This window comes from Lipotes vexillifer, unplaced genomic scaffold (assembly GCF_000442215.2).
Source record: "Lipotes vexillifer unplaced genomic scaffold, Lipotes_vexillifer_v1.1 scaffold668, whole genome shotgun sequence".
Taxonomy (NCBI): domain Eukaryota; kingdom Metazoa; phylum Chordata; class Mammalia; order Artiodactyla; family Lipotidae; genus Lipotes; species Lipotes vexillifer.
Genome location: NW_006785319.1, coordinates 3,527,635 through 3,538,102, shown reverse-complemented (window position 1 = coordinate 3,538,102; position 10,468 = coordinate 3,527,635). Strand labels below are relative to the sequence as shown.

The 10,468-nt window shown below is 44.0% G+C and overlaps 1 protein-coding gene across 1 annotated transcript in view; it reads right to left on the bottom strand.

Annotated features, from left to right (window-relative positions):
- NEK1 (NIMA related kinase 1) overlaps nt 1-10,468 on the bottom strand; it is a 178,810-nt gene that overhangs the window by 132,850 nt on the left and 35,492 nt on the right. The window contains exons 9-10 of the mRNA XM_007457386.1: nt 9,228-9,288; nt 6,142-6,293 (exon numbers count right to left, since the gene is read on the bottom strand). Coding sequence (XP_007457448.1) covers nt 6,142-6,293; nt 9,228-9,288 — 213 coding nt within the window. The remainder of the gene's footprint in view (nt 1-6,141; nt 6,294-9,227; nt 9,289-10,468) is intronic.

Below are 10,468 nucleotides of genomic sequence, written 5' to 3'. Positions count from 1 at the left end.
GTACGCAGGCCTCTCACCACTGTGGCCTCTCCCGCTGCGGAGCACAGGCTCCGGACGCGCAGGCCCAGCGGCCATGGCTCACGGGCCCAGCCGCTCCGCGGCATGTGGGATCCTCCTGGACCGGGGCACGAACCCGCGTCCCCTGCATCAGCAGGCGGACCCTCAACCACTGCACCACCAGGGAAGTCCTTCATTGTTAGGTTTGAAAAACTTCACGCATGTGTCGTTTCTTTTATTTTTATTTAGTTTTTATTTACCTCAAATTTTTTCTAATTTGTTTTCATCGTGGTAAAACACATATAAAATTTACCATTTTAGAAAACAGTATGGAAGTTCCTTAAAAAACTAAAAATAAAGCTACCATATGATCCAGCAACCCCACTCCTGGGTATATATCCAGAAAAACCAAAAAATCTAATTTGAAAAGAAACATGCACCCCAATGTTCACTGTAGCACTATTCACAATAGCCAAGACATGGAAACAACCCAAGGGCCCATCAACAGACGACTGGCTTAAGAAGATGTGGTACATATATACAATGGAATACTCAGCCATAAAAAAGAATGAAAGTTGCCATTTGCAGCAACATGGATGGACCTAGAGATAATTATGCTAAGTGAAATAAGTCAGACAAAGACAAATACTATACGATATCACTTTTATGTGGAATCTAAAATATAATACAAATGAATGTATATGTAAAACAGAAATAGACTCACAGACACAGAAAACAAACTCATGGTTACCAAAAGGGAGAGAGACAAATTAGGAGTACGGGATTAACAAATAAAAACTACTATACGTAAAACAGATAAGCACCACGGATTTACTGTATAGCACAGGAAATTAATACCCAATATCTTGTAATAACCTATAATGGAATATAATCTGCCCCCCCAATAAACTGAATCACTATGCTGTACACCTGAAACTAACACAATATGATAGATCAACTATACTTCAACTAAAAACAATTTACCATTTTAACCATTTTTTAGTGTACAATTCTGTGGCATTAAGTACATTCACACTGTCGTGCAAAGAAATCTGTCGTGTTTATTGTTTAAATAAACTGCATGATTATTTCATGTGCTAATTATTATTTAGTTCTCATTGGTCTGGTCTAGAAAATCATGCCAAATGCCTAAAAACTTTAAGGGCAACAACCTTGCCTGAACTCCAAAACTCTTATAACTATCACCTGAATCATGTACCTGTCACTAACTATTTGATGGGATGGTATCTGCTATTCAGGATATTATTAACTGGAATCTGAAAATACCACAGCATGCTGCTCTTGCATACTGAATAAATGCTACCTGCACATGAGGGAAACATTAAGAACACCAACATACTGTTTGATTCGACCACAGCCGTGTGAAAGAATAAACACTTGGCTACGATCCCACCCAAGGGTGAGGACCACCTGCTGCATCTTCAGCCCAGCCTCACCAAGTGCTCTGATCTCTCCACTTGGTCAGGTGAACACTTGGCCCAGAGATAAGGCAAATGACCTTCTACAAGCCCACCCAAGTATGTATTTGGGTTACAAGAGAAAGTTAAAGGGATCATATTAAGTTTTAGTCTCTTCAGTACAACTATCGATAATCATCTTAGCAGACTACTTGTCTTCCTAACTGAAGAAAATAGCTATTGAGTCTATTTTTTTCCTCCTGTGACCTTACGGAGTACAGACACATCCCAGTGTGCTCAGGAGTTGGTCATTATCATTTTTTCTCTCTTGGTTTTGTTTTTCTAATAATTATCAATTTGCTAACAACGGTAACAAAATGGCTTCTGCACAGAGTTTTACTAACAACTTTTGGGTGTTATTCATTCTTTTAAAGAATTAACACTTGAATGACTTGACAAACTCTAAGTTAGTGCTCTCTAATCCACTCATCACTCACTTATCCAGTCAGTGTTTACTGGGGGCCCCACTGGTTCAGGCACCAGTGAACAACATCACCCCTGCTCTCACAGTTTCACACCTCCATGGAGGAGGCTAGAAACAAGCACATGCAAGAAAAACAGCGGAGGAAAAAGCAGACGGAGCTGCGGGGGTGGGCCAGAAGGGTGGATGGTGGTTCTATCCATAGAGTTGTGAGCACAGCCCGGAAGGAAGGAAGAAAACCATGCAAGAGAGAGAGAGTCCTCCAGGAAAAGAGAGGAGCAAGTGCAAGTGCTCTTCCGCAGATAAGTGCTCGGCATGTCCGAGGACAGCAAGGTTTCATGAGCACTGCTGGATGGAGACTAGCAAGGAGGGAGCAGAGATGAGACTTGCGGAGGTAACAAGGGCACCTTCTCTGAGCGGGAGGAAAGGCTGCTGGCACCTCTTGAGCAGGAAAGGGCGACGATTACCCTTCACCATCAGAGCAGCACTGAGGCTGCTGTGTGCGGACAGACGCAGGACGCCGGTCTGAGAGCAGTGAGGTCAGGCCGGGGAGGGCGAGGTGGCCTGGACCAGTGTTTGACAGAGCGGCGAGCAGCAGTCAGACTGCAAACAGGACAGGTTCTGCAGGCGGTGGACAGGATGTGACGGTGACGGGGTGTCAGCAGACTTCAGGAGCGTGAGGCAAGACAAGAACGATGAGCCTGGGGACGGCACGGCACCTGGCGTTCAGACTTACACAGCCTCACGCTGGGATGCCGGTCAGACACCCGGTTAGAAATGCGAGGACAGCACAGGTCTGGAGTTCAGGAAAGGAGTCCAGGCTCGAGACGCAGATGTGTCGCTTTACAGGTGCTGTCAAAGCGCGAGGATGGCCTGGGGAGGAGGCGTCCCCGGCCGGCATCCTGAAGCTCTCAAGCGTCAGGGGTCAGCGACAGCAGGAGGAACTTGCGCCACAGCAAGAGGAGCAGGCAGGCAGGGAGGAGGACAGTCAGCAGAGTGTGGTATCTGGACTCACATGAAGAGAACGTTTAAGGAAGAGCAGGTAATCAGTAAGTCCAAAACTGAGGCAGAGGAACAAGACACCTGACCCCTGGACGTACCCAACTGGGCTCCCTGCGGTCCTCGCCAGGAGCCGCGTCCTAACAGCTGTGACAAAGCAAGAGGAAAGGGAAAGCAAGGAAGTGAAGATGTACAGACAAGGCTGGGGGAAGTTCTGCCATTAAAGGAGCATAGATACAGGGAAAGGGCTGGATCCAGGGAGACATGGGAGGGAGGATTTTGTTAAGAAGACTGAAGATATAACATGTCTGTTTGCTAACAGGAATGATTCGGGAGAGAGGAAAAATATGATACAGAAGAGAGGGTGAAGTCCTTTAGTAGGCAGAAATACTAACAACAGATGGTCCACAAAAGCTGGGTCGGCTCTGGATCAAAACACAAACAGATCAGCAAAGTAACAGGAAGAAAGGCAGGATATTTACAAACGTGTAAGACTGACTGGCAGGAGGGCTGCTGAGTGTGGGCAATTTCCTTCTACTTGCTTCTGTTTTCTCAGTGAAATAGGAAGCAAGGCCATATCCTGAGGTGAAGAGCAAGGAGAAAGCAGGAGATAACCATCCTGGAAAGTGGGAGGGGAACTGGACTGTGGAAACGTAACAGGGTGGTGGCGGCAGTGCTTGCCTGACGCTGGGGGTTTAAATTTAAAGCGAGACCAGTTAGAACAGCTGCCTGTTTTCCCCACTACATTCCACTGGGGCAAGACAGTCGAGGTTCTGGAAACTATTACAACGAGAGAACATGAACTTAAAGCCGGAGACAGAAAATAAAAATGAAGAACGGATGGACAATGAAAAAACTAGCTAAGATCCACGGATCCAACAGAACAAAGAAGTTTTGGTGGCAGAGTCCTCAGGGAATGAGCTGAAAACACAGGAAGTAGTGGTCAGAGAGTGGGGTACTTGTAACTGAGACTACGAAATAGATGCTCTTATGATGACAAATGTGATGGCATGACTACAGGGGAGAGTTCCAAGGTGAGGCAGGAGACACGATCACTGATGAAAGAGAACCATCAAGAAAACAAGGCCGTGCACTACTGCAAGGGTCATCTTCTCAAATAGTGAAGTCACCAAGAATCATGACCGTGCAGGGAAGTGTCTAGGATGACCCTCACGGAGGCGCAGCAGCTGACACGAAGCCTGGCGGAGTGTCTTAGGGAGCAGGGGAGAGTCTGGCAATGACAAGCGAGGACCACGCCTCCATCGTCCCACCTCTAGGCCCAGCATGACTGAGGGACCAGAGGGAAAATGGTCCCCAAGAGAGATGCATGACAGTGTTCAGGGCAAGCCAGGTTTTAGAACAAAAGAGGTGAAGACACTCTAGACAAGGTTAGAACACAGGGGATTTTGCTGATGATGTGCTCTCCAAGGCTCTGTGGAAGGGTTCAGGGGTTGGATCAGGGGAGGGCCAGAGCCTTAGGGAGCTGAGAGGCTATGGAATGAGGGCACGCTGGGGGCACTGGGTGTCTTGTGGTGACTAAAGAAAAGAGGGCTAAAGGCTATGATGGAATTGCTCCACTTAGGCCTGAATAAACATGGTACCAAAAAACAGAAACACAGGGCTTCCCTGGTGGCGCAGTGGTTGAGAGTTCGCCTGCCGATGCAGGGGACACGGGTTTGTGCCCCGGTCCGGGAAGATCCCACATGCTGCGGAGCGGCTGGCCCGTGAGCCATGGCCGCTGAGCCTATGCAACGGGAGAGGCCACAACAGTGAGAGGCCCGCATACCGCAAAAAAAACCCAACAACCCAGAAACACAAACGCGGTGTGCCAGCTGTCACAATGTCCCTCAGCTCACAGTTCACCCTTCACTGTCCTGCTCGTGACCCTGGAACTGGACAGGGCAAACCTCAGGCCTGCAGCAGGATGAAAGCTTTGTCCGCAGACCATGTAGGAGGGACGGACGCTGCACAAGGAAAGGGCTTCTCTTCCTCTTGTCCCTGTGGGTGCGGGACATGCGGTGACACCACCCCTACAGGCAGAGTACCCCCGGCAGCCTCTCTGCGAGTTTCAGCGGCAGCCCCGAGGCCAGCTGCCCGCCGCACCCGGTGCCCCAGCCGGCAGCCCAGCCCAAAGAGCCCAGCAGTGCCCGGCAGGCTTCTCCATGGGCCTCTCAGCAAGGTTCACCCTATGAAGGTTCCAGGAGTCTGAGCAGCTCCACAATGGACAGTCTCGCATCTGCCAGCCTCGGCCCTGGCACCTCAGGGAACTCCACTACCCAGGGGTCACCTCCATCCACACCCAGCAGGCTCTGAGTCTCGGCTTTAAGGGCAGGCGGGGTGATACTCTGGCCTCTGTCTCTCCTATGGGGCCCTGCCTCTGCACCAGGAGCAGTGCCTGCTTCCTGCGTCTGTCTGCTAGGCCTGTATTCTTTAGAGTTCTCTTTACCCCTTAGAAGTCAATTACCTAAAAACAGATCATAATGACTTACACCAAACTTCCCCCTATCAAATTATTATGTTTTCTGTCTCCTGACCGGATGCTGACTTACACAACTTATTTGAAGACTGCTTTACAGGGATCATGTTGAACTACTTTATCATAGCTTCTACCCAAAGAGACGGACCACCCCTACTAGGAGGTCTGTCTTACAGCATTACACACACCTTTGTAACTACATGTGTGAGTACGTGTACGTATGCATGTGCATATGCAGCACAAACCAACAGGTTCCATATACCAGAGAACACAGCTAGTGACGTGAAGAAAAATAGCAAATTCCTGCAACTAATACTCTATGTTCTTAGACACAACCCCTAAATGCTACAGGCCTTAATTTTCATCTGAAATATGACAGACTATATGATCATATTCCTCCAGCTCTATGATTTTATTTATCTCATCGTGAATTCTTAAATTCAAAATTTCCCCAGATTTTTATGTTTATCAAAGATATTTACTTATTTTAGGCACAAAGACAAATGGCTCTGCTTAGGTTATTCAAAAATGATTTCATTTATAATGTTACTTTCTTTTTACTGCACCAGCTACTTTACTTAACTAATGTTTCTTTATGACTTCTGTAAGTCTCCCAAGTTTTAGAAGACTGGTGAAGCAGAGAACAATGTTCTTTAGTAACTTAATAAAAACAATCCTATGAATATCAAGATTAACTGAATTGAGCTACAATAAAATAAGGTCAAATTGAGCATGCTATTAATACACAGTTTGTAGCATGATCATCATACCTGTTTATGTTTTTGGAGTGGTTTCTTTTCATGTAATTTTTTATCTCCATATTTCTTATACGTTAAAGGGACTCCATATTTAGCAGCAGGCTTTGTAATTTTCTGAGCAGACACAACAGCAGCCAAGCTTTGTCCTGAACCTGGTCTTTTAGCTATGTGAAAAAAATAGAGAAAGATTATTTTCAGAGTTCTTAATAGGAAACCCCTAATTTCAAAATTCTTCAAGATGGCCTTGTTCATGTTCACAATCACTGAGATCATTGAATCTGAGACTTTTCATTAAACGTCTCACTCCCTGCTTACCACACGGCAATGCCTCCATTAGGGCTATTCCACACTAAAGCCACTCTTTGAAAGAAGCAAGAAGCTAACTTGTTGAAATTTCTCACACAGAACAAGCACATCCCTAAAACTGGCTGTGGATGATGACTGCACGTATCTGTGAATATACTAAAAAACACTGACCTGTTGACTTTAAATGGGCGAATTGAAGGGTATGCGGATTATATCTCAATACAGCTGTTAAAAATAAACTTTAAAAAGAACATTCAATGTCTTAGAAATTACTTTTGAAATCAGAATATAAACCTCAAGAGCAACTGTTAAACATTAACCCCATCACTATGAGCACTTTAATATTTGCTTCATATATAGTCTGAGTAATGCCTACACCTACAGACCCATTGAAGAACAGGGACTTAAAAGAATCTCTATAGCTAACGGTCCCATGAAATGAGTATGTTTATGCACTGCTGGTAGGAATACAAACTGGTCAAACTTTCCAGAGAGCAATCTATATCAAGAACAATGTTTATGGGAATTCCCTGGAGGTCCAATGGTTAGGATCCCACGCTTTCACTGCCAAGGGCGCGGGTTCAATCCTTGGCTGGGGAACTAAGATCCCACAAGCCGCGCAGTGTGGCCAAAAGAAAACAAAAAAAAGAACAACGTTTATGAAGTGATTTTAAAGAAATAATCAGAGAAACACAAAAATGTATACACAAGGATAAACCCTGCAGCATTCCGTATTAAACTTTTATTGAAGCTCAGACAAGATTCAGTCTTAGAACAATGATAAATTCAAGAAAAATAGACTAAAGTAATGAAAAAGAAAGTCTACACCATACGGCCATCAAAGATACTAAAGGAGGTCCAAGAGTCTCCTCTGCTCGAAGCCTTCCTGGAGCCCCTTCCTCCATGACCCCCTCCCCCTGCTCTGCCCCACTCCTCACTCAGCCTGCCCTCCACCCCAGGGGTGTACCATGTCCTAGAGGCACGTGATCAACCTCTGCCATCAAGCACGCTTCTTCTTTAAGAGGGGAATGGAGAAAAATGTTACCTGGGAGTTCACGAGGAAATACTACCATTAAACTCTGTTCTTCAAAGAATATTTAATTGTATTAGAAAATGATCAACATGTAATACTGTGAATTAAAAGAAACGAACCTTTGTTTATATAACACAACCCCAATTTTCAATCATTATGCATCTCCTATCACGGAAAAAAATATACCAAATATAACAGTCTGTGTTAACATTAGGGTGATTTCTATTTTCTTCTTTTCAATTTTTATAATGAAGACATACTGTTCATATAATTTAGTAAACTCTTACAAAAATAAAAATAATATAAGCCATTTGATTGGCAGTTTAGAGATTCACAACTAATGTGTGAGATACAGTGTGGTACAGTAAGTTTTTCCAAACACATACTCCAACTGTATCAGAACAGGAACTAGGAAATGTGAGAAAAAAAATTTCCCCTTTGAAAATTCAACTGTAAGTTCCAATCGGAAGACAGATATACAAAGTCACACCGCTGCAACCTGGCTACTTATATTAACATAACCAAAGAAATACTGTGTAAAAAAACAAAGAAATACTGTGTGTACCAGAAAAGGGGCAAGAGGCAGAAAAGCACAAACACTCCCCAGAGAAGAGGGAGGATTACTCGTCTGGCTGCCGAGGTGTCTCATCTCAGAGGCGAGGCTCCCAGTAGGAGGAAGCTTCCTGCCCACGGGGAGGGGGTCCACAAGGTAGTGCCTCGCCATTACACATCTCCTCCATCCAGCTCCTCACACCAGAGTAGAGCAGAGGTCCTGTGCTGTGCTTCCCAGGAGGCACGCCCACTGGCAAGAAAGTGCTGACACAGGGATTCCTTCCTGCCCGTGGGACAAGGAGGCTTTTGAAGAAGGTGTGGCTCCTCGCCAGGAGGGACACGCTGCCCCTGCCCTGGGTCTGTCTCATGACCTTGGAACTTGGTTCCAATCCTGATCTCCCAGGACTGCCAGTCTCGGTGGCGCAGAGGATGAGCCCCAGGGTGTTTAAGAAGAGCTAAACCCAGCTGGCCTCCCTGAGAACACAGTCACACCACATCCAGCTGATATGGACTCGCTTTTATGATACAGGATTTATTTTTATTAATGTGTTCATACTCAAAATGGAGTAGAACATGTAAAGCATTATGTTTGAGAAACAACACAATCTTCAAATCTTAAATGACTTCCACTGGTTTTAGAAACCCATTCTGAAATCACTCCATGCAGAAAAAATGTAATTTCCCTCTCACAGGGATACACTTACATACATAAACATAATATATAACCACACTCACAGCCCTACAAATATTCCACTGCTGCTGGCCACTTTAAAAGAAGATCTATCCTTACTAAGGTGCCTGACTTCACACTGATTTACATTTAAAATATTCTAGAATACTAAATATTTCTCAAAGAAAACTATTTTACGTAAATATTAAGTATTTCTCAAAGAAAATTATTTTACATAAAGATTTGTAGTTAACTAGGGCATTTTATAACATTTTGTAACAATGTTCTCAGAATATGAGCTGAACATTTGAATATGACAGATTTCAAAATAGAATTCATTTAAATAAGGCAGATAATAAAGGGAAATTTTGTTATGAATTCATCAGAAAGTGTTGTATATTGCGATATAACATAAAAAATTTAAAGATGCATTTCCTCTGGATTACCCCAACTTACTACATCTACAAATACCTCTAGTATAATTAGTATACTGATTATGGCAAACAGGAGAAAGGATTCATATTAAATTTCATTTACCTGGTATAGGCTGTGCTCCAAGCCTGGAAAATGTTTTTAGACAAAATTCTTCTGCAATAAGCTTAAATTGAAAGATGGGGGAAATCGTTAGAAAAAATGTTAAATTACCAAATTAAAAAAAAAAACCTAGCCATTAATCAGAACATATTTTTTCCCTTTTTCAGTCACAATTATGCTGCCAAATAAACTGTACTAAAATCCAAGTTATCCATTCAACAAATTCCTCTCACGCTACCTTCTCCCCAGTCTTACCAATATCTTCTTATTATTTCTCTGGACAAGCTCTCTTCTCGAATTAACAAAACGCACCCCCCAGGCCCCTGCACATTGCCTTGCCTGTTCTGCGTTGCGGCGATTTAACAACACTGCCCTCCATCTGGAATAACCTCTGTATCGAGGTGCATCCGTCTCCCTCATCTACTTCAAAACTGCTGAAGAATCACTTCATTATCCCTCCCCCTGGATTAACCTCTCGGTTATTTCAACTTTACTCTGAATCTTCTCAGCATCTCCAATGAGTTTTCGATCTTATCAATATATAACTGTAAACATGTTACTGGATAAATATTTGAATATTCTTTTTTTTTAACATCTTTATTGGAGTATAATTGCTTTACAATGGTGTGTTAGTTTCTGCTTTATAACAAAGTGAATCAGTTATACATATGTTCCCACATCTCTTCCCTCTTGCTTCTCCCTCCGTCCCACCCTCCCTATCCCACCCCTCTAGGTGGTCACAAAGCAACGAGCTGATCTCCCTGTGCTATGCGGCTGCTTCCCACTAGCTAGCTATTTTACATTTGGTAGCGTATATGTCCATGCCACTCTCTCACTCTGTCACAGCTTACCCTTCCCCCTCCCCATTTGAATATTCTTACATAACTTAAAAGTTATCTCCTTTTACTATTACTACAACACTCCACTACTTATTTTGAGAAGCAGAAATCATTAGTATTTCCTGCAAGTAACTTTCTCTCCCTACTCACTATATTTTTTCCCTCTTTAAATGTAAAACTATGTTAGCAATAATATAATTGCTAAGTCGATTTAAGCCTGCTTTTTTTCTTACTGGGCAAAGAAGGGAAAGGCAAGTGAATTTTCTCTTTCTTCGAGAGAACAGAGGGGTGGTGAAGGGAAGATTGCCCACAGTGGAAGGGATCAGAAACTCCAACAGGCAAAAAGCCAAAAGCTGGGCTTCCCTGGTGGCACAGTGGTTGAGAGTCCGCCTGCCGATGCGGGGG